Source organism: Vidua macroura, chromosome 1 (genome assembly GCF_024509145.1).
Source record: "Vidua macroura isolate BioBank_ID:100142 chromosome 1, ASM2450914v1, whole genome shotgun sequence".
NCBI classification, from domain to species: domain Eukaryota; kingdom Metazoa; phylum Chordata; class Aves; order Passeriformes; family Viduidae; genus Vidua; species Vidua macroura.
Genome location: NC_071571.1, coordinates 115,682,915 through 115,707,771, shown reverse-complemented (window position 1 = coordinate 115,707,771; position 24,857 = coordinate 115,682,915). Strand labels below are relative to the sequence as shown.

At 37.3% G+C, this 24,857-nt stretch overlaps 1 protein-coding gene across 1 annotated transcript; it reads left to right on the top strand.

Annotated features, from left to right (window-relative positions):
• The first annotated feature begins 317 nt into the window (after positions 1-317).
• LOC128810005 (kinesin-like protein KIF20A) lies at positions 318-23,927 on the top strand. The gene is made up of 18 exons (XM_053982503.1): positions 318-449; positions 1,645-1,719; positions 4,739-4,858; positions 5,754-5,892; positions 5,987-6,171; positions 9,414-9,510; positions 9,999-10,196; positions 10,281-10,392; positions 11,839-11,910; positions 13,431-13,577; positions 14,190-14,355; positions 15,763-15,933; positions 16,586-16,725; positions 18,198-18,363; positions 19,944-20,061; positions 20,144-20,211; positions 21,774-21,893; positions 23,089-23,927. Exons 1-18 carry the CDS (start codon positions 318-320, stop codon positions 23,362-23,364), a joined length of 2,502 nt encoding a protein of 833 aa, XP_053838478.1. The 3' UTR covers positions 23,365-23,927.
• The last annotated feature ends 930 nt before the right edge of the window (positions 23,928-24,857 follow it).

Sequence of the window (24,857 nt, the reverse complement as noted above, 5' to 3'; positions counted from 1 at the left end):
GAGAGCAGTGCCCAGCTGAGGCTGTTAGCGCGCTTTCCCGCGTGTGTTACGTAGTATAACCTGCCAGGTGGTTTTTGTTGTTGTTTTTTTGGTGTTTTTTTTTTTTTGTTTTGTTTTTTTTTGTCACACTCCCCAGACTTCTCTAGATTGCCCTGTCTTATTTGAAAGTGCTCGTTTATATACGAGCTGGCCCCAGCTCTGTTATGCTCCGTATGTCTTTTTGTTCGTTCTTTCGTTCTCTCAGAAAATGATGGGCTTTTTTTTTTTTTTTTTTTTTTTTTTTTTTCCTTTCCTTACAAGTTCCTTTGCAGAGAACGATGGCTGATGAGAGGAAAAAATATGTTTCCACGGAAGTGTGTGATGTGTTGGAATCGGTTTCTTTTCTGAGTGTAGAGGGTAAACCTTCACCCTTGGAATCAACAGTATTGCCTAGTACAGAGGAACAGCAGGTGTGGATTGGTTTTACAAAGTGTATTCTTGTGATGCTGGGCTGTTTTTTGATGGATTTGTTTTTTTTTTTTTTTTAAACATTAATAAATGTTTCTTCGGTAAGAACTGCTGTACTTCTCTGCCCCTGAGATGTGTTTGATTCTTCAGCTTATTTCTCATTGTTTACACACGGGTCATAGCCTGCATCAAATGCAGATACATGGTCAGTGCTATGCAATGTGATGTGCTAAACTTTGTGGGAAAAAAAAAAAAAAAAGAAAAGGACTTCAGTAATTGCAATTTGAATGTAATGAGACTGTACTATTATTTTTAGTAAGCTTTAAAAAATACATAGATCCTTGATGTGAAAGCTCATTAGGTGCTTGGAAATAAAAATCTATAATGCTCTGCTGTGCTCGAGCAGAAGATAATATACCCAGCTATGCATTTTTACAGGGATCAGTTTCCTGGGTGACTTTTCCTCAGGTGACTTCATTTTGTCTGATTAGTGCTGGTCATGACAGGGCTGTGGAGAACTCCAGTAAATCCATCTGCTGAAATGTTGCCAAAGTAAAGACCAAAGCTCCTTGAGAAATGAAGTAGTGCTGGGATCCCTCTAAAATGCTCCCTGCTACTGTTGCTTTACCTGGGAGGGGAGACTGTTCTATAATGGTTGGGGGATGGAAAAGGCCACCTGAGCAACTGAGAACGGCTGCCTGCTTGTTACTGTGAGGAAGATGAGGGTCTGGTGCCTGGATGGTGGTAAGGAAGTGGTCTCTTGAGGCTAAGAATGTGTCAGTCAGTGCTAATTGAGCATGCTGCATACAAAATGAAAGTACAATACTGTGTAGCAGCTTAGACTAACACAGTTTGAATTCAGTACAGCGGGAGACCAGAAGGTGGAAGCACTGCAATTTGTGCCTCTGGTAGTGTGCTCTTTTAAAATCAAAATACTGATTTTGTCGTGAAAGAATGCTAAAGGGAGGGGAGTGGTTGGAGGGGGCACAGAAGAAATGGGTTACTTAAGGACAGTAGAAGGGAAAGAAGCAAATAAAAGCTTTGAGTCTGAAATTGACATGAAAGGAAAACCTAAGACATTAATATAAAATAGGAAACAGTGTATTCAATACATATGCTGATATGATTTGGGGCTGTTCTGTTTAAAAGGTGGCAATTATAACTGTGTTTTGTGTCTTTCTTCTTTTTAATGAATAGGTGTATGAGCCTTTGAAAGTCTTCTTGAGAGTGAGGCCCTTTTCTATAGCAGAGCTTGAAAACCATGAATCCCAGGTTTGTTGTAGAACTAAGAAATAACCTTTTTTTTTTTTTTCTTCCCTGAACAACACATAGTATTGTAAGGCAAAACTTTATTTTATATAAGCCAGATACTGCCCTTGGAATGGAATATGGAATTATTTGGCATCTGGATAGATGCAAGATTTTTTTTTTTTTCCACGCTCATGACTTCTAATAATTTGTATGGTATAGACATGTGCACCTGTAGCTCTTCAAAGTTTCACTGGGTACATTATTTAAAAATTGGTGTTAACTCTCTGTAGTGCTCAAGATACAAAGGAGTTCCATGGAAGAGATTATGCAATTCTAGGTATAATTTGAGTATCTGACCCTTAAGCTTCTTTGAAATGCTTGAATAATCTCCTACATCATTCTGGTGACTTTTTGCTCAGCTTGTCAAAAATCTTCTGTAACCTCTATACTGTCAGATTCAGATGCTTCAGTGTTTCATACACACATATGTACAAACATTTAGAAGTGCTCCCCTTTCTCTCATTGTTATCACTGATGCAAAGAATTCCTTTAGCTGTCTTTGGAAGACAAGGTCTCTATATCATATCTCTTAGCCCTTGTCTTTGCAGGCTGTCTGATTGAAGAGAGGTCAGCTTGAAGACCTAACATTAAATCTAAGAAGGATTTAATGTTAGTTCTTATTTGCTTCTTGTAAATTGTTTTTTAGAAATGCATTTTTGCTTTTGATCTACCAGAATTGGAACCTTTGTATTGTTTTCACTTGGATAATTCTTCCCTCTCTTGCCTCCAACTTCCCTTTGCCTTTTCTTAGCTCTCCTCAAATAGCGTGTACTTCCACGGTGCTTCCAGTTTGGTAAATTCCATAGTCTGAGCTGGCTCCAAGTGTAAATTGATTTAGAAAAGCAAATTGTTTCAGGAGTTGTTTAGTACATTCCTCTTTGGAGTGAGACATTTCTTAAAAACAGGGAGGAAAAAATGAACATTGAAGTTCGTACAAATTTTTTTGTCTTCATGTAGTTCAGGCTGAAATAGTTGAACTTCCAACCCATTAGCTGCATAATATGTTTTGCATGGGATAAAGGCTTTTTCTCAGTCTCCAAAAACAGAATGATTGAAAGATCTTCAACATTTTCAGTATTTTCAACTTTCTTTACTATCACCTGAATCCAAGAAGAAAATGCTTGGTAGCAAATGGAAGAAACACACACAAAGCAGTCAAGTAAACCTCACTTCCTAATCATTAAATCAAACAGATCAATTTAATTTTTAGGTCTTTTATTCCTCCTCTCCATGCATAATTTTCAGGAAAGCACCTTTGTTCCAAATATGTGACACAAAAAAAAAAAAAGTAGAACCCAAAGCCTATTTCTTATAGTTATAGGCTTTAAACAGACAATCAACAGGTTAACTGTTGAGTTGATGCTTAAAGAGATAATGATTTATAGAAGTACAGCTTAAGAGCTCTGGGTGGAATTCTGTACTCCCTGTCAGCGATTCTCCAGAGTCACCTGTGGGAAAGTAGGAAGTTATGTTTTTGGATATAAATTATGTGTTCAGCACCAGAAATGGTCCAGCTCCTGCCAACTTACCTGCAGGATTAGCTGGGGGAGACCAGTGGAGTAAATTATTACCAGCTGGCTTCCATCTCTGCAGATCTGACTACTTTGGGCCTCAGCTTGCAGGCTTCTATGAGGTTGGTGGCAGCTGGTGGCACATGCTGCAGATCCTGGATTATTCTGTAGCTCACCAGCACTCCTGTCCCTGCTGATGTGGGAGAAGTGTTAAAGACTATATAGGTTCAGAGCCTGGCACAGTGAGCAAGTGATTGGTCTAAATTCAGAAAGCAGTTTCTTAGAGCTTCTCAGAATCACAGAATAAGCTGATTTGGAAGGGACCTGCAAGGATCATCAAAGTCCAACTTCTGGCCCTGCACAGAACAGCCCCAAGAGTCACACAATGTGCTGAAGAGTGTTGTCCAAATGCTTCTTGAACTCTGTAAGGCTTGGGGCTGTGGCCACTTCACTGGGGAGTCTGTTCCAGTGCCCAGACATCCTCTGGGTGAAGAACCTTTTCCTAATTTCCAAACTAAACCTTCCCTGACACAACTTCAGGCCATTCTTTCATGTCTTGTTACTGATCACCAGAGAGAAGCATCTGCCTATTTTTGTTTCCTTGTGAGCAAGTTGTAGGCTGCTGTGAGGTCTGTACCAGGTAATTACTGGCATAGATCTTCTATATCCGTTAATAATCAGACTTGTTAATTGAGACTCCTAGGAACAGCAGTACTTCCTATGTACATACCACACATGGATTATTGATCTTAGAAGTTCTGGCCAGTCTCTGAACGTAAATGTCAGATTAAGTTACAACCAATCCTTTCAGATGATGCATCAAGACATTGTTAAGCTATACTGGGAGTTCACTTTGCATCTTTGGTAGCCAGTCTGGTATAAAATAAATTTTCCTTTAACACTGCATCCTACATTTATCTAGCTAGTGATTGGAATTGTATTTCACCTTTACTTAACTGAGAATAGCAATGAAATTACTTGAAACTGATTCAGTTTCTTTCATTACTGGTAACACTATTTATCAATCGAAGGATAATGCTTCAGACTTACTTTACTTTGTTAATTCTGCTCTTAGTCTGTTTCACACTGAAAATGACTGATTTGGAAAACCATGTAATTTCCATGTAATTTTACTTTTGTAGTGATTGTACAAGGGTTTAGAAAGTGTTCCCAAGGAAGAGTTGCTGGAAGGAATGCTAGTAAAAGTTTTTACCTCTTAGAAAAACCTAAAGGATTGCCTTGACTTTGTCTGTACTCTGGCTTTCATGTGAAGTGAATATCTTTGTAGTGACATGCCTCAAGATGATATAGTTAAATTGTGGGACTTTTATAGCTCTGGTAAGTGGGTGGAGACACTAGGCTTTTGGGGGGTTGTTGGAGGGGGTGTTCATTTTTTGTTTTATTCAGATAGCTTTCTTCCTGAATAATTTTGTGTTGTGTTTTGGTTTACCTTGTCTTTTTTTTTTAAGGGTTGTGTAACTATTGAAGATGCCCAGACAGTAATTCTTAGTGCACCCAAAGAGTCTTCTGCAATGAAAAACAGTGAAAGAGGGATTGGTCATGCTGTGCACAGCTTCACCTTTTCTCAGGTAGGCCAAATTATTTCAAATTCTTGGTTTTGTTTTTTTTTCACTATAATGAAAGCTGAATTTTGAATTAAGTCATGCAACATGATTTTTCTTCTTTTAATTACATGTGGTGGTACTTGCCTTTTTTTTTAACTGCTTATTAATTACTGATAAGCTGTCAGGAAAGCTGTATTACAAAGGAGGTGCCTATTAGATGAGACAAGGAAGCTTCTTTGGCAGGTCTGTGGTTTTCTTTGATTAGATGCTACAGAAACATCTTGTAGGCACAAACTTACTGTGGTTCTGCTGTTCCTGCAGATGCTTTTTATCTTGGCAACCTTATGTTTGTAGGAATTTAGGTAAGTGTGTGTTTAGTAACTTCCTTTTGAAAGAATAGCAGCTTAACTGCGTAAGTCTTCTTACTGAAAACAAATTTCTTCACTTTGCCTAACTGCAAGAAGTTTTGCTCTTACAGTACCAAGAGATAGTTCCAGAGACTGAGTTACTTAGACCATTGTAATGCTGATTTTTCTCATCAGTTGTGGGTAACTGGTGAAGAGTGAGGAGGGAGTTTTACATCACTGGCAGAGCTCTTAGAAGTGTCCACTGAACATGGACAATGAGCATGTGCTCAATAGAATTCTGAGCAGTTTCTTTTAGGAGTAGGAAAATATTCAAAAATGAATTACAGAATTCATTTTAATTCTCAGAATTAAGCAGGCATCCTGTGAGAACCCAACAGAAAACATTGAATCAGAAGGGGTTCAGGCAAGACAGGAAATTAAGCTGGTGTCTCCTACCCAGCTTGTTCTGAAAAATCAGTCATGTCTAATCAGTACTTAATATTTTGGCTTATTAAACTTTTGTGCCATTTGTCACTCCTTTTTTCTTTCTTTCTTTCTTTCCCTTGTTCTAGGTCTTTGGACCAGAAACTACTCAGAGTGAATTTTTTGAAGGCTCAATGAAAGATATCATAAGAGCATATGTTAATGGAGTGAATGGACTGGTATTTACTTATGGAGTTACAAATGCAGGCAAGACATTCACTATCCAAGGTATAAAATATTTGCATATGTAAAACCTGAGTCAAATCCAATGACAAGATTACACTTGTCATTGAATGTTTACACTTAATTTTTTAATTTTAAGGGACTTCAAAAGATCTTGGTATTTTACCTCGCTCACTTGATGTGATTTTTAACCACATAAGAGGAAGACATTACCTGAAGATGAACTTCAAACCATATTTGAGCAATGATGTTAAGAAACTAGAAGATGAACAAGTTAAGCAAGAAGAAGCCTTAAAAACTGCTATTCTTGCATCACTGAAAGAGGTCAGTGATCAAATGCTTCTTAAATCCGTTCTGTAAGACAGGAAGTTTTAAAAGTCTTTATTCCACTATTGATTCTTTATCTATATAAAAATCTACAGTATGCATACTTGTTGAACATTGGAATAATAAGATTATTGGCTGCTTTTGGAGCTCAGGGTAAACTGGAAGAACTTTCTGCAGCACACAGTTCAAACCAAAAACCATCAGAAAGCCAAATCTCAGTTTCTAGAGAGAAGTCTCCTCTTTAGAGGGAGCAGTGGTGACAGTAGCCTTTGAAAAGTCTGAGAGCTACATGCCCTAACTAAAACCTGGTTCTTGATAAGTGGCTCTTCTTGCAGGTTGGGTTCCCAGGCTGGATCTTGGTGCCATCATTCAAACGCTTGTACTAGCTCAGGAGAGATGATGGCACTGTCTTAGCAGAGGCAGTGAAGAAGGCAGGGAAAGTCCCTTTTGGTGGAAGGCAGTCTTAAAGCAGATTAAAAGTTTTTAAACCTGTGATTTATATAACTTGATAAAGAAGCTTTCTGATTCAGCAAGTGAAGGGAGATGCCACAAAATAAATGTCCTAAAAGGATTCCTGTCTACCTTAGGGGATAGTATTTGACTAAGGCTGGTCTCTGAAGACTGTACGTAGAATAGAGAAGTCTTTACTGTGGCAACCCTCCTATTCTTATTATCTAGTAATTTCTGTTTCAGTAAGAAACTGTCTTACCAGAAAATGGGCATCCATGTATTTGGGACTATTTTGTACTTCTAAGTCCAGCTGCAGTTTGCTGTCAGATTCCTTTTGCTCAGAACATTTTCCCCTGAACTGTGATTCTGTGCATCTAATCCCAGAATGCAGCGGGCTCAGCTGGTTATCATTCAAATCAACTCTAAAATAATTCTGGGATGTACAGGAATAATGATTGGGTTTTCTTTTTTCTGTGGTCTTTAATACTAACCTTGTTGAAGTACTCCAGTTAACCCTGAAAAAAATATCCTTCTATGACTCAAATTCCTATGTAGCGCTCCACTCTAAATTTTGTTGCTTAATTTAAATCCTGCAACTCAAAACTTTGTTTAGTCTGAGTCTGGTTAACTCTTGAGGAAATATCTCAGATGAAAAATCTGAAAGATTTGAAGGATTACATATTTATTTTGATAGTGTCTCTGAGTATGTGCATAGAGAAGGAGGGGGGTCTTAAAGAAAAGTTGAGATTGTTAGGAGAATAGTAAGTAAATACCTTCAAAAATTTCATGGAAGCTGCAGCCTTGAAAAGAGGAGCAAGCAGGAACCCAGGGTCTGAAACAAAAGGTCAATATCTTATTTTGGAGATAATTCTAAAAATATTTCCTTCTGTTAAATCACAGTCTGACTTACTTATAGCTTAGTAACCGGATGTTGCAGCAGGTGATCTAGATGCTGATGTGCTGCAATGAAAAGAGAGCAATGCTTCACTATCAGGAAGGACAGGTAAAAATGAATCAGGAAGCTATTACACGACAGGACCTTGTTTATGTGTTGCAACGCTTCCATAGAGATAGCTCAACGGCCCCCAGTTCTGAAGCTGCACTTCTTGATAGCTTGTGAATGAATAGCATGACTGTTTGGAGGTTCTCTCCAGCTGTAATCTGAGAGCAGATATGGCTTGGTGAGCTTGGCTTTGGTAGACATGGATTTCTGTAGGCTTGTTTCCCAGGCTCAGTTTACATGTCTCACAGAAAGGGCTTGCTGTTCCTTTCATTCTCCCAGTTCTGACTGCTTTGAGTTACTGCAGCACTTAATGTCCTACTGTTTGTGTTCTGTATGCAGTACTGCTGCAACAACTCTTGCTTAGCATGGTTCATACCCTCTTTCCTTCCCTTTCCTGGTTCTCTTCATGGGGTTAAATACTGGTTTTTACTGGATTAAAAGATGCTGTATGTGCTTTCCTATTCCCACCTGTTATTGTATTTTCTATTAAATGTCAGCTTCTGTTGTTGGCAAACAATGTCAGTTCCTGTTCCCACTCATTTTTAGGCAGTCATCTTCATGCTCTTTTCTGTATTTATTTCACTTGAAAAGCAGTGTAACAACATTTCATTCACTAAGTTTTCTCATAATACCATTACAAAAACTTATCACATGCACAAGTAATGTGGTACTGGGTTTTCTAAATTCCACTACATTTTTGACATGCCTGGATGAGATACCATGTGTGTCAGTCCCATATCCTGCTTGGCACTTCACAAACAGTGAAGAGAACCCCTGCTGTGGTTAGACTTCTAATACTCAAGAAACACAATCATATAGACACTGCAGCTTCTGCAAAACAGTCACTTGTATGATTTTGTTGTAATTGTATTCTATGCTATTTATCTTTAAAATGGAAGACCTCAAAGTATGGCTTTATGCCTCTCTGTTTGTAAGAATTCTGGTTTGGATGTACCAAGTGGGTAACATTGACATCAGCACTCAATCCATGATCAAGTTAGTGCTGCATTTGAATAGCTCTAACACTAGGGTTTGCTTCTCTGGATCGGTTCCCTTCTGCTGTAGGATGACCCTCTCTTGGGAAAGAGAAATCTGGGTGAATGTCCTGATTTATAGGGGCCTATAAAATGAGAGAAGTAGTATGTAAAGGTGCTGGACTCTAGTGGGAGTTGCTACTTTGTTACATTAATTTTTCCAGAGGTATCTTAAAGGCTGTACTTTGATGAATCTTGGCAAGTTTAAAACAATTCTCCTGGTGTAAAGAAATTCAGCAAATGTGTGTATTTAAAGAAATTATGCTGTTGTCTATTTTTCATGGCCTTTTAGTTCAGTCTGAATTAAAGCAACATAGTGTTGGTTTGTCATAATTTAAGCACTACCACCTTGGCAGTTACTCCTGGAGGAAACTCCTCCAGTTCTTTTGGATGACTGAAGCAATGTTCAGATGTGGTCAATTGCTCATAAAGGCATTCTGAGCTGTTGCAGTCTGACAGAATCCTTTTTCTCCTAGGCCTCTGAAGTTAAGTCTCCAGTGTTAGCAGCAACTGGCCACCAAAACTGGTTGCTGGGAGTAGCAGCAAGCAATAATTCATGTGATGGAAAGAGCATTTATTGATTATAGTTCAGTGTTATTAAACGCATTTCATTTTCAGCCAGAGTAAGGGTGGCCTAACACTTAATACTACTTCAATATTTAAATCTTAAGTACTGGAATTGCTGTCATTTTTAACTTCTGCTTTTCTCATAGTCTGTTCATGTGGATTTAATAATCTTTTATTTTCTCAAGGAGACAGAGAGCAGCTCAAATACTGTAACAAATTTCTGCGATGTGAAGTTGGAATCTTCTAACTGTACTTCAGACAATCACTCTTCTAATTCCCTAGGTAAAGTGTAAAACTGTTGTGTGTGGGAAAAACATAATGTGAATTAAGAAATATTACTGGGTTACTGCCAGTGGATGAAAAAAAAATCCCTATACTGTACTGCAATGTAAATATATATAGGTTTTTACCAAATTGTCTTCCTCTGGAGAAAGCGCAACTATATAAAAATATTTTTATAGTTTCACTCCTTTTGGGGAGAAGAGGGACACTTAGTTTTGCAAATATAAGGTATAAACTGCTGGAAGTCTGTGATAAAGTGAGGCCATCAGCTTAGAACTTGGGCATATTCTTGTAACAGATGACTGGTGAGAAATTTGAACATTTTTGGATAAAGTTAAAGTTATCAGTGTGTATCTAATTGTACAACACAGATGCATCTAAACCATCTCCTTTTAGCAGGTTCTATAGGTTCTTTTAGAAGATTCTATATACTGATTTAAAATCTGTCAGTGAGTTGATCTTTGAACTCTTCCTCTGTTTTGGATTAGCAGAGAAGAACTTTGTTCCACTTGACATTCATAAGACTAATATGCACCAAAGAACACAAGCATCTGTGTGGATTTCCTTTTGTGAAATTTATAATGAATATGTGTACGACCTATTAAGTATTTCATCTACATCGAAATCTCAAAGACGCAGAGTTTTAAGAATTTGTGAGGATCAAGGAGGAAATTGTTACATTAAAGGTAATAATACTGTTTTATGACCTGGGCAGTTTCACAGAATTTCTCTGATGATCAGAAATGTATGTAAAATATCTCTTTTTGCAGATTTAAAGTGGATTAATGTTCAGAGTACTGAAGAAGCCTGCAGACTACTAAAAATAGGAAACAAGAACCGAAGTTTTGCCTGTACTAGAATGAATGAACAATCAAGTAGAAGGTTTGTTCCTCTAATTATAAGCATACTCTGTTCCATTTTGAGAGGAAGGGAGGGCACTTTAGAATATGTGTGGAATGAACCACTCTTCAATAATAGTTTAATACTTCCCTTGATTATTCTGATTATTCTGTTTTTTTAATGAAATTCTCTCTGAAATAGCAGAGACTCTGTGACTAGTAGTAGCTGCACTCGGGTTGTTATTCATGTCTTTGGACAATCAAAAAGATCAAATCACATTCATTTTTGAGTGCCAACAGGGCTATGCTTCTTGGCAAATGCTAGTGGTGCTGAGTGAGAATGGCTGTGTGAGGATGTTGAAGGAAAAGCTGGTTAATTTTTCATAACTGGCAGTATAATTCTTGGAAAGCTGGAGCTTGTCACTGGGGGATATAGGAAGGAGCAGGTCATGTGGTGTCTTGGAGTGTTGCTAGATTTTCTAGATGCTTTTAGATTGCTGTGTTCAAGCTGAGCTTACTTGGTACCTTAAGAATTAAACCCCTACCTTTTTGTCTAGCTCTGGACAGGGATCAGGGAGAACCTGGCTTTTCATGGAGTGAGAGGAAAGAGAGAAGGTTGTAGAATTTCTATTGAAAGTGCCTCCTTTCTTGATTTTAATGACCTCTTAATAATTTGTCCTTTAAGTGTGAAAGGGCCATGTTTTATTTTTAGCTAATACAGTCATAGTGTTACTAAGCTTGCTTTTTTCTCTAAAAAGCTAGAGTTATGTTGTTCTATATTAGCTAAAGACAGCTGCTGTTAAATATCATCCTCTTCTTACAGAGTTTTATGCCTAGAATGCCCACTGCTAAAGAAGTTTGTGTGCTGTGCTTCCTGATGAATCAGAGAAACTGGGAACTTCTGGTTTTGTGACTTTTCTCTTTGGTTTCAGACATGCCTACTGCCTGTGTAGATTGTTGTGTAAACCAGAGTTACTGGATATTCAAGTGTTACAAATTCAACCTTTCTGGAAAACAGAATTATTTTAAAACCAGACAAGTACCTGTGCATATTGAAGTAGGCAAAATTATAGGACTCTAGAACTTGAACTTATTCCCTTTTCCCCACCATTTGTTTCTAAGTTAATCCTTCAGATTTGCGGATTCAGATACTGCCAAAGGTTTTCTATACAAAGTGGCTACATGACTACTCTTCTTTTGCTCAGTAGACTTTAGTGAACTGGCTTGGTGTTTTTCTCCAAGACAGTTTGTAGGTTCCATGTGGTGTTGTTCCTTTTCCTGTGTGAAGAGAAATAGAAAGTCATAAAATACAGCTTTTTCTTGCTGCTGAATTGAATGCATTGCAAAAGTAACATACCGAGATAACTAGTGAATTAATTCTTGTCCTTTCTTCAGCACTGAGCTTTCTGTAGCATACAAATTTTATTTTGCTTCAGTGACTGCTTAATTTTCATAACTGATTATTAAAAAGAATGTCTTTCCATTCCAGTCACAGTATATTTTCCATCAGGCTACTCAAGCTAACTGATGAGCATCAGCCACGTGTTCTTGGAGTATCGGAGTAAGTGAATGCTTCATGTGATTACCAAGAATGTAAATATTTTGGAAAAAATTAATAAGGTGTAAGCATGCTAAACTGCTGAATTTTCTAATAATAATCAAATCCTCTGAGAATTGAGAAGGAAATCAGAACTCCACTGAGCACATAAACTGACTGGAAGCTCAAAAGGGACAAGCACAGAAGTGTTTTCCTGTCTCTTACTCTAAGGTTTTGCTGAAGCAGCTCTGTCAGTAGTGTGTAAATTGAGGAAAATGTGTATTGTCTCACGTAATAGGGATGTGGTGGCAGAGTAAGACCATGCAGCACCAGACTATACATCCTAGTAAGCAGAATTCAAGTGTCTGGCTGATAGAGGGTGATCTCCACAGCTGGAGGGCAGCAGTTGGTGCTGGAGGCCCCAGGTGCAAACTATGCCAATGTATCTTTCTGCTCTGGGACCAGACTAGACTTCATGGGTGAAATGTTTTTGACAACACATTTGGTGTGCTCCTAGAATATAAATTAAAATCTATCATCCCAAAAGAATTCTGGTGACATGATCTCAGACTGTTCCATGGTCCAATGTACAGTAAGAGGGGACCATCAAATAATGTGCTTAAAAGCTGTTCTCCATTAATATAAAATGCTAATGTAAGTGCACTCTGTGAGAACAGTGTTAAGTCCTTACACTTAAGTCTCTGCTCTTTTATGGTTTAGAGCAAGCAGCCTTATCTTCTAGCCTGAAGGCATTTAGATAGCTTTTTTTGGGGGGGGATGGTGGGTCTTTTTTTCTTCTGATTAATTTAGCTTGATACAGAAAAATGGAGACAGACTGTAACAGAATGTTTTAGTTCAATCCTAGCTCCTACTGCTTCCTCTCTTGTCTCTGCTGAGCAGAGGTGGTAATAAATATACCTCATTGTGAGATACACCTTTAAATGTGAGAACACCTTTAAATGTCAGATGTTACAGTGATAAATACTCTTAAGAAAAGATAACTTGAGAAAATGACTGCATCTTTTTTTTTTTTTTTTTTTTTTTTTTTTGCTGTTCTCTATCATAGTATATCCCCCTGGCAAAACTTGCAGCAGCTGTTAGGTGAATGACAGAGTTTGTATGTTGCTTAAGGAAGAAAAAAGCTTTTAATCTTGTGCTGGAAAGGATAAAGAACATAAGGCTTTCATACATTTGAAATATGTGCCTTAATAATTTGTATAGGACTTACTTTAGCTGTATGAAGGTTTATAGTCTTAGAAATTATTTTATTTAAATAAATTTTTGTATAAGTGACTAATGGTATGGTCACATAAATTATCCAACTTCCAGAGCTTTCTATATTTCAATAGCTTTCCTAATATAAAGTAAAATTTATTGAATCCCTTGATTATCCAGGATGATTTTCTGATTGTAACCTATTGTGCCATGAGGGACAATTCAGTGGCCTGAGTTTAGGAGCAAATAATTGCTGTAGGCAAGCAAAGAGCTCTATGGTGAGCTGGGAATGAGTTAATGTGTGTGTTCTGGATAACTCTTTCATGCAGGTTGTCCTTCTGTGACTTGGCTGGTTCAGAGAGGTGTAATAAAACACATGTCTTTGGAGACAGACTAAAAGAAGCAGGAAATATTAATAATTCTCTTCACATCCTTGGAAAGTGCATTGCAGCATTGAAGCAAAATCAAAACCCAAAGTAAGTGATAAGTTATTTACATGCCAAGTTTTAGGTGGAGACACTAACTATCCCTTTATATTTCTGCAAGCAGTTTGCACAGAGAAAATTGGAAAGCTACAAAATCTTTTAAGTCTTCTTTATTATAGATGTCACTCTAATACCTGCAGAGCACAATTTCTCCGTAATTTGTGTTTGTGGAGAGCAAAAAAAAGACAATTTGCAGCAAACTAACAGCATTTCTTTAGTGTATGTATATGAACAATACATTTTGTGTACAGAGCTTCAGTTTTGTCTTCTTCATTTCCACCTGCAAATTATACAGGTAGATTCATCAGGCAGCTGATAGATGACCTGTACTTAGCTTTTGGCTTGTTCCAGTATCTGCTTTGGAACACTAGGAAACTGTGATGCAGACACCATGCTACTTTTACTTTTAAATAGTTCAGTTTGTTGGAGAACCTATGAAACCCAGAAAGACCTTGCTCTTTGATATAACGTAACTTAGGCTTAAATACGAGCATCCTACTGGATCTCTTTCCTGAAAGAGAGAAACAGAATTAAGGCAAGATACAATAGCCCAGAAGTCTATGATTTTTTTGTTTTACAATTTTATATTTTTCCCTCCCTGAGGATGAAGCCAAGCTATATTCCATTCAGAGAGAGTAAGCTGACTCGTCTGTTTCAGCCATTTTTTTGTGGGAAAGGCAAAGCTTGTATGATTGTAAACATCAATCAGCATACTTCCACATATGATGAAACACTGCATGTAATGAAATTTTCAGCTATAGCCAGACAGGTAAGAGTATATCTACTTCCTCTGCTATTCTGATTTTTTTTTTTTTTTGTTAGTAGGGATTTGTGAAATGATCAGGTTGTATGGATTTTAGTGTGATTTGGATTCTTGATTCATCATATTACTTCTTCTGCATATAGCCTCTCTCTAAAAGTAGTAGGGCTTCTAGTAGTCTTGCCCCTCTTCAAACTTTTTTGTGGTAAGAAGTTAAGACAACTGCAGGTGTCTGACTGTTCAGTTCTACACCACTGATGCTCTGTGCAAAACACAGGGCACTTTCAGATATGACTGATTTATGCCATATATCTGAGCAAATGCAGGATTTCAAATCAAACTTTTGATGAGTTACTTAACCTGGGTGCAGTTAAACATCTGTTGCGCAAGATGAGTTGTCTGCAACTTCTCGGACAGTTGGTGGTAGTAAAAGGAGTATCATCTTCTTTTGTAGTCTAAATGAGATCTTTTGCAACTGCATTGCTCCTATTTGGCTAAATGTAAGTAATTAATAATAAAAGTGTCTTGGCAAACTTTTCCTCCATCTCCTTCACTACCCTTGGGTGGATCCCATCCAGCCCATAGACTGTGTGTGTCTACGTGCTGTAGCAGGTCAATGATCATTTCCTCCTGGATTATGGGGGCCTCATTCTGCTCCTTGTCTCAATCTCTCATTAAATTCAGGACTTGGGGTTGATGTTTGGCCTTAACCTCATTCAGGTTCCCTGAAGCTGCTTCTTGCTGGGAATGGGATGCTGGGCTATGCTGTGTTTCATGGCAGAAATATAGTAATTTTTTAGTCTGGAGCCACAGATTATTTCTGTCATGTTATTACAAATCTGTAATAGCATGTCTAATATGATCTCAGAGAGGAAGTTTTTTCTAATTCTCTTCAGGTGTGACTTTTGTTATAAGTGTGTACTGTGGAGACAAATTTCTGATATGCTGTCCTATGACATAGTTACTTAAAATATTTATGTAAATAGCTGAATTGCTGAATCCTGGTCATGAATTGCTGATTCCTTGCTGAATCCTGGTCATGTTATTTCAGAAAGGAGCAAATGTTGTAGGGATTTTCTGCTTTTGTTTAACTTTGCGGGAAACTACACCAAAACCCTTCTATTTTAGGGGAAGAGAAACCACCTGTCTAGACAAGGATGCTAAGTTTCCTAGCAGATAATATTTCCCTTTTCACTCTTTTTAGAGTGCTTTATTCTTACATGAACATAATTCTTATGTTACATTGATGGATTCTTTTTTTTTTTTTTTTCTGCTAAAAGGCATGTAAGCTTTTGTTGACATTCATGTAATCATTAAATATTGTGTGAATACAACAATGCATTCATGCCACTTCTTCCTGGTATTCTGATACCTACAATATTGACAGCATTGGTAAATCATCTCTGGATTTTTCAGGTTATCCAGACAATCCTGCCCAAAAATTTTTGTTATTTTCCACCAAAGATTGTTGGAGGTGATGGCAAACCTATCATGCACTTTGATGCTAACACATCTGTAGATGATTTTGCTGACAGTACTGAAACCTCTGCAGAAGAGGAAGTGGACATCACCATTCTGAGTCATGAGGTAAATACATGTCTACTTAGAACTGCACCCAAGAAATTGCTGGTAGTTCTAATGTTGTTTTAGCATAAGAGATGAGCTGAAGCTGCATCAAATGGGAAGTTGAAGTTTCTGTTCAGTGTCAGACAGACTAGACTTAGAGTGGCCTAGCTCAGTGTAGCTGTGGAAGGATGCCCTGTGGCTTTCTAGTTAGGTCAAGTGCTAAATTTGGAATTCAACTGATTGCCCAACAAGAAGACTAAGGAAGCAATACATATCTTTAAAATAACATAATTTAGTCTTTTGTGCCTTTTTTTTTTTTGTAAACAGCAGTAACGAGTTAAGACGCAGCATTTTAAAAACAAACCTGTACAATCTAATAGCAATAAACTGTAAAAATCAAGTAGGTTTTATGTTGTTATGCTGTACAAACTAATATCTAAATGCCAAAACAGAAGTAAACTTTTTGATAGTGGACGCCATCAAGATGGACACAGGATGTATTTGCAGTAGAAATTAATGTTTGAAAATATTTGAACTTTGGTGCAGACTCCCAAAAAACAGGCTTCTAAAAAGTATCCTCTGTGGATGGCTTGCCTGTTTGAATATTTTGTTTGAGATGCATGTCAATATGTGTTTCAGTCTTGGTTTTTGAGCTGAAACATTTTAAATTTAGGACCTCTTGAAAGCTGCAGAGGACTTAAAGGAGAAGGTAGCTGCAGAAAGGCGAAGTAAGCTCCTTCTGGAGGTGAAGATTCGTAAAGAGATGGCAGAAGCAATGTTTCGACAGCTGCTGGAAACAGAGGAAGCCTGGAGGCAAGTCACATTGCAGTCTGCTTTGAGACTGAAAGGCTTCTACATGTATAGAAGCATACATACATGTGGATGTATATACATACCTGTGTATATTCAGGACATACCTACTCATGTTATTTAGAGAAGACAGGGCTGCACAATTTCAAAACCTCTGAAGGAAAGGGAAGAAAGAACATTAAACTTGTTCAGATCAGGCTCTTCCCATTTACAGTGAAAAAGTAAAGCTGCTTTCTGTTCAGCTTTCCTCTGTTGAATTTGTAATTACTGGAGCTTGTCCTGGCTTGTTCTTACTACTTAGCAGATGTAGAAGATTGTTACAGGTACCCCACTGAGGTGATTTTTCCAAAACCTACACTCTGTCATGTCTTAATATGCGTGCATGTGCTTAAGGTAGTTTGGATCATAGCTCTTCTGAGCCCCTCTGCATGACTTATGAGCCATTGTTAGTTTACTATCTTATGAATTACTGTGCCCATATGAATTGTCTTATGAATTATGAACTCCACACTGATGTTAATTTAGGAAATTTTTTTCAAGTCCACATTCCTCAAATTGAGTTAACTTCCTCTTAACTCTTCTTTAAATCAGCTTCCTGCTGTTTGAATTGTTTAAAAAATTAATATCAAGTTGCCAGCTGAGCACGCTATGGTTTAACCCCAGCTTTAAAATTGTTTGGTTGCCTTTGGCCAAACACATGAATTAGCATTGATGCTTTTTCTCTGTTGAGGTGATGTTCTGCATCATTGATGGGGATGTTTTTAAATTTTGACAGTAATGTGCAATGTATTGAAATAATAGATGGGGAGGGACTTCTCAAAAGAGTATGTAGTGACAGGACAAGGGGGAGTGGATTCAAACTCAATTCAAAGAGTTGGTTTAGCTTGATTCTCATGAAAAAATTCTTCATTGTGAGTGTGATGAGACACTGGAACAGGTTGCCTAGAGAAGTTGTGGATGCCCCATTCCTGGAAGTATGTGAAGGACATGTTGGAAAGGTCTAGTGAAAAGTGTCCCTCCTTATGATAGGAATGTGAGAATTAGATGATCTTTAACTCAGGCCATTTTATGATTCTATGAAAATGAATTTGGCATTTATCTTAAATGGAAAAAAAAGAAAACCCAACAAAAAAACAAAGGAGAGATGCCCCCAGGATATATGCTTCAAATATAACATCTAAATAGGTGTGGCCACTTCTATCATTGTATGTTCGTGGATTTTCTTATAACTTTTTCTGACAAGTGTTAAGTGTGTGTTCTTCTATAGCATTTTCTTTGGTATATGCCAAGTAGAAGTTACACTTTGGTGCAAGTCTGTAGGATCATTGAGATTAAAAGGAAAAGTGCTTCTTTTTCTTTTTGTTTCACTATTTCTGATTAGAGAAATAACTTTAATATTCTCAGCTGAGTACATGTAGTCAAATGTAATAGCAGGAATGCAAACATATAATGTATAACCAACATGTTCTCTTCAGCAACCGCTTGGAAGATATGAAAGACAGTTATGAAGAAAAACTTGAGAGCAAATTTGAAATGTATAAAGAGGCTATTAAGAAACATGCATATATGTGTGCAATGGAACAAATTGAAGACCATTATGTTCCCATAGAAGAATTTCTAGCTGAACAAGAGAAAGTTGAGGTATGACTTGACTGCCTTTAAAGTATGCTCTAGCCTCTTAATTGTAAATTTTGCTTTTCTTTAACAGTATCACTCTGGGATTTTGAATGTAACACTAAACAAGGAAAATAACTAGCAGTTCAGCCTTGCTGTTCTGTGTTCAGTGCTCACCATAAGGATACAGATGTCTTCTCTCTGGCACTACCTGTAGTGCTCACCTAAACTGCATGACCTTTGAAGGCACAGTTCAGTGAAATCCGAGTCATCTTTATCTTTGTGGTGCAATGATTGGAACACCCAGGGGCATAATGTATACAGGAGTCTGGCTTTCTTGAGATCTTTGGGATCATAGGATGTAGGGTAAAATGCTACTCTGAAAGGGTGGTGGGGAATTTGCTACAGGATAGCAATTTTAATTATAATTGACCTCTGGTCTGGAGATGAGGACTGTGGGATAAGAAACTGATGAGAAATCAAACTTCATGCAGGAGAGAACTGAATCTCCTGAATGTAGTTAAACATAGAATTGCTCAGAGTTGGCATTAGTAAGTTGCTACTCCTTTTGCAATGCAGCCAGGTTAGCTATGAGCAACTCGGTTTTCTAACCTCTGCAGAGATGGTAAAGTGCATTCAGGTGGCAGATGAGCCCTGTGGGTCTTGTTGTTTTTAGTGCAAGAATAGAACAGCTGTGGTGTCCACCAGAGGAGCTTTCTCACTGCACTCTCCTGTTCTGGAACTGATAGGACATCACACTCTATGGATAGACAGGTTCCTTTCAAGACATGAGAAGTGAGTTTCTCTTGTAGATTGTGGTATATAAATATTTCTGCTTTTACAGCTCTCCATTCAGGTGCTGGCGAGCAACACCATTTTATGTAATGGCCCGTGTTTTTCCATCTCCTTCAAATTTGTCTCTTCTCCTCACTTAGACTCTGTTTCTATGTTCAGTTAAATCCTAGCTATACATTATATTAGAGAGGACAAAAAGAATTTTAATAGTGCTCTTATACTGGCCAAGAGGCTACATAAGGGAAGATTCAAAAAGCAAGATGCTTTTGGTAGCAAGTCAGATAAGAAACTATTGAAATCCCTGAGATGTAGAAGGGTTAGTTGAGAAAGGGAGAGAACAGCATGAATCTGAGTGGGCAGCTTCAGAGAACCAGAATTACATGAATATTTTTTGCTTGATGATGCCACTTGTTTGATTTCTCACTCTGAAATACCACCCCAGCAATCTGACAGATACTGAAAAGAGTTTGAAATTAAAATGTAGCATTATGAAGTACGTTCTTCCTTAGTTAGCAAGCTAACTTGCAACAATGTTTAGCACAGACACCCTAAAGTTTCCTTTCTGCCATATGGTTACTTTTAATACAGTTTGGAAATTCTCAGACTGGAAGAGTTGAATCCTTCATAAAGAAACTTCCTCCTAGATGTTTTTGTGACCTGAGTCTTATCACTTACTGTGATTTCCTAACCATTACCTGTGAAATAATTTAAAATTGCATGTTTGTGTGGTGTAACTGAAGGCTATGCACTAATGCATCAGATCAAGCAGAAATGCAGGCAAATTCTACCATATGCCCTTAATTTTTTTTCAGGATAGAGAGAGGAAAATACTGCAATTGGAAAGGCAACTTGATGAACAGTCAGGGAGGCTGTTGGCTCTGGGAAGTCTGAGCTCAGATATTCTGACTACTGAAAATAACCTGGAACGAGGTAGGAATGTAATCTGGGTATTCAAAGTTCAGTTTACTTCTGGTAATGTGTATAAACAAACAAACTTTTCTTTTGCCTGTAGATCTTATGGACAGCACATTGAAGAGAGCCAATGAAGGATTACAGAAACAATGTGAAGAGAAGGAAGAGGTAGCTCTTGCTTAGTATTTATCTGGGGATAATGGTTGTAAACTCTATCATGGTTCAATGCTTAAAGATGTGCATTGTAGACAAAAGCATGAAGATTCCTGCCAATGGGCATTGAGCTTATAAAAAAAAAAAATCCCTTGCTCAGTTGTAGATGACTTTTGCCAGAGACTGTTCTGGCCTTATTCTGGTCTGTAAAACCATTTGCTACTGTAACAAAACATGGTGAATGTGGTATGAGTTGGAAGTAAGAAGTATGTTTAGCTTTGTGCTGGAATTTATTGTAAATATTGCCACGACCTCAGAGCTTTCCTTCCTGAAATGCTTCCTGCTTCTGCATAGGAGGACAATTACAGAACCTGGTAATAGTTCAGATTTTAGATCTAAAGTCAAAATAGTGCCTTAAAGCAGTCCTTTCTGAAAGTACTAAACTCCACTATCAGCCTAAACTTAAGTAAAGGTGAATATCTCTGTTCTTCAAACAAGATCTCTGTGCTCTGAATACCATATAGATGTGGGAATTATGGAAAACATTAATTTTTAAGTATGCATTTTTATTCTATTCCTTGAGTGGTCTTCTTTTAAAGATACAGTTCATTTCCCATGTTTAAAGAGGATATGGGGAGAAGGGAAGACATAAGTTTTGCTTTTTCTCTAGTATCAAATATGAGTAGGATTGGAGAAATAGTTCCAGCTGGTTCTAATAAACCATGTAAATGGAAAATGAACTTAAATCCCTTTCTATTAAGAAAGAATACTCCAAAAATAACTTTTTCATTACCAAGTTTAATGTCTCATGCTATGGCTATAGCATTTCTTTTCCACTGTTTTTGAGAGCTTTACATCATTTTCCTATGTCACTTTCAAATTTTGGTGAAATTTTTATGCTTGTTATGGGGATACAGTTATTGATTGTTTTGTGTGGCTAGAAAGTGTTAGAATGATGAGATTGCTTCCTGCAATAACTGAAGTAAGAATGGATTAAGCCAGTTGATTCCATCAGTGCCTTTCTGTTTCTTTGCCTCAAAGATCAGTGCATGTGTGACTAGTAATTCACTTTTTTCTTCCGATTCAGCCATTAAACATGGGCTAAGGGTGTGAGTTTTTTTAGCAGCTTCATAGAAATAAATTAATCATAATATCTAATTTTCTGCTTCAGAATTTCTTTTGCCTCTTGGGGCTTAGGCTTAATCCATTAATATTCTCATCAGAAAGGTGAGGTCTCCTGTGGTAACTGTGCTCCAGTTCTTTATGTGAGTAGTGTTAATGAGACAAAAGTGTTCTTTTAAGTACTCTTACTGAAATGAAGCAGGCTGTCCCAGATGTAGCTTAGTCTGTGCTACTGTTCACTGACTGGCAGGTCTGTAAATCATAGTAGCTTCAACACAACAGCCTATGAATACTCCAGCTGTATTTTATCACCTGAAATGATGAGCTGGGACACAGGAGGTTGAGAGAAGAAGACTTTTTGGTTTGATCTTTCAGTTTGCATTGTTCTAGTCATAAACAAAATTAATGTAAAACATGCTGTTTTGAACTTCCATGTGTATGGGCTTTATTTTCAGCTTATAAAATCTCTGAAGTTTAAAATACAGAAACTAAACGAAACCCTGTTAGAAGCTAATGAAGGCTACAGAAAAATGGCAGAAGAAAACAGTCAACTGAAGCACACAATCATGCTCAAGGTTAGTCAATTATTTAAAAACAACTTTAATATGGCTTGTATCTATAGTTGTACTGGCTGCTTCTGCATATTTTTACATGTAAAATCACTGTTAAATTAGCAATTTGTATGATGTTAGCATTTTTTCTGTGCCTAACTTCCTGAATTATGAGCTCAGAGCCCTTGTGTTTCACTACTTGACTCTGAATCTTGTAAGGCAAAACTCATTTTTCAACTTAAGTGATAGACTGTTAATAGGGTAACTCTGCTGACAAACCTTACTAATCTAAAGATGTCATGAATTCTTGTCAAGCAAAGAAAATACTACTTAGAACTCATCATGAGGCATGTTGCTGAGGCAAGCAAGGTGTGCACAAATGCTACTGGAACACAGTCTAAGGATCTATGGCTTTAAAGCTATACTGATGGTCCTGCCAGAAATGGCCAAACTGGATGAGAGATATGGGCAGATAAACTGTTCAAAACAGAAATGGACATCTTTCCTTCAAAAGCAGGGACTTCCTAAAGTTTACTGCATCTGACCTCAAACATCATCTAGATTCCTAAACAAAAAAAAGAAACTTTTGAACTCCTGGCACTTTGAATCTAAGCCTCACTTGTAATCTGCAGGTATAATAACTGCTTAGTGATGTATTTCTTTGAACATTAGATTAATTTCAGATTTAAACTTTTTAGTTTAAATCTGAGACTGAAAATTATTTTACTTGAACTTTTTAATTGGAAGTTACCTTCCTATCCATTCTTAATAAGAAGGTGATTTTGTTAACCACAGAGATTAAAGAGTGTATTTAACACTGTATTCTGCCCACTCAAAGCATTTTTTCAGTCCTGGTTAGCAGACTTATGCCATAAGAGTTTTGATTTGGCCAGTTTTGCTTTCAGAAATTGCAAGGCAGGAAAGCTGCTTTTATCTAGTTTCTAGAACAACATAAATTCTTTGCATAGTGTGACAAAGCATTTTAGCATCGGCCTTTTAGTCAGACATAGTCTCTAACTAGATTGTATGGCCCTGTAGTTTGCTGGGGTTTTAATTACTTTGTTGTAATTTATAGGAAATGGGTACTGAATGGCCATATGACATAGTAATAGCAAAGGTATTTATGGGTTTAATAAAATAATGTGAATAAGAAAATTAACTGCATAAAAGAGAGAGACCATGCAGTGTTCACATATTTAACACAGCCTTATCCTCATAGGATCAAGAAATGAATAGTCTTCAGAACTGGGCTAAACGTGTTCTTGAGCTTGAAGAAACAGTGTCTTCCCTGCAAAAAGAGCTTGAAGAACAGAAAAAGAATTTCTTTGCAGAGGAGTCAAAACAGCAGAAACCCAGGAGAGGTTTGCTGGCTAATCTGAAATCCACAGTAGCATCCACTGCTAGTACACCTCTTAGTAAAGGCTGGGGAAAGTACGAAGAGGCTTCACCCTATTCAAGAAAACAAGGACTGTTGCCTCATAAAGCAAAAGAATAATATTTGGTAAATCAAAGTGTGCAATTACTAGGCTTCTTTATTAGTCTTAAACTGTTGGTAGCTCTTTCTCACTCTTAGGTGCCATCTTCACTGTCATGTTGACTGAGGAAAAATGTTTAATACAGAACATTTTTAATCGAATCAGGGTTGAATTTAGAGCTATAAAAGTTTGGGTCTAGACATGTGCTTTTACTGTTGATATAGGGATGTGATCTGAGAAATATATATTTTAATTCTGGAGTAATTGGTATAATGGTCTTCTGTACTGATAAATGTGTGGTTCGTGCAAAGTGGGATGTCCCTCATCTGCTGTTTGTTATGTTTTTAAGTTATTTTATTTCATTGCTGATTCCTAGAAATCAGATGCCTTGTAAACTTAATCCTAAGTAGTTAAAATAGCATGGTTCTTCAGTTAATATTCTGGTTTTGACCTGGAGACTCCCTTCTTGGGACCAAACTAAGCAAACTGCTAAAGAAGGCAATGAAATGAAATCTGATCTGTCTCCTTGCTATTTTTCAGCTAACTTGGCTTTGTAAAGAAATTTGTTTTAATAAAATTTGAATTTCCACTAGGAATATATATTAAACTTTGAAACATGTATTTAATAAAAATTTTCCATTGCTAAATTCAGCTCTGACTCTTCATTTTATAAATCAACAAAACCAAGATAAGAAAAGATCATGAAATTAGAGCCCAAATGGTGGTGGTATAGGATGATCTTGAGTTGAAAGAATCATATCCTTGATTCTATTACTTAGCTTTTATCTAGTAGCTTAAGGATGGAAGACTGGAGCATGATAAAAGTTGAAGTAGTTTTCCTAAAGACCTTTCCAGTCAGTGAAGGTGAGGGGATTTCTAATTACTGTGGAAGTACAATGCCTGTAATTGCTGGAGGTTTACTGTGGAATCTGTAAGTAAATTGGATTGATCAGTCCCTGTAAAGGTGTTTCTCACAGTGGAAGGGGACTGAGTTCAAAGCAAGAGCTTCTCCCTCCCTGGGGAGACAGTAGGTGGTGCAGCCTTCCCATGTGAAGGAGGACAGCCCTGCTCTGCTCTGACTCCTCTTGCCAGGTCACTGAGGGTTTTGGGTTGGTCTGTGATCAGTAATCACTGTGACATCTATTTAACAAGGCTGTAGAGGTTGTACTTCAGCTGCTGCTTTTCTCATGTTTTGAACTGTTTCTATTAAATACAGGGTTATCTGGTTTTAGTAGTTCTGAAGGTCTATAATCCCTGCAAGGTAAAATTTCTAAAATATTTGTCTACTCCCACATAAACTATTCCAGCTATTAAAAAATATTTTGGTGTAGTTATATGAGACACTGAATGTTGATCTCTTGAACAAGAAAGCTGTTATGTACAAATTGCTTTAGGAAAAGCAATTACAACAGAAGTTAAAAAAATCATCAGAATGGGCTAATACTGGAAAATTTCCATAATACCATTTCAAACTACCTCGTGCTACACCTTGGCAGCCTGTCTAGCAACTTTA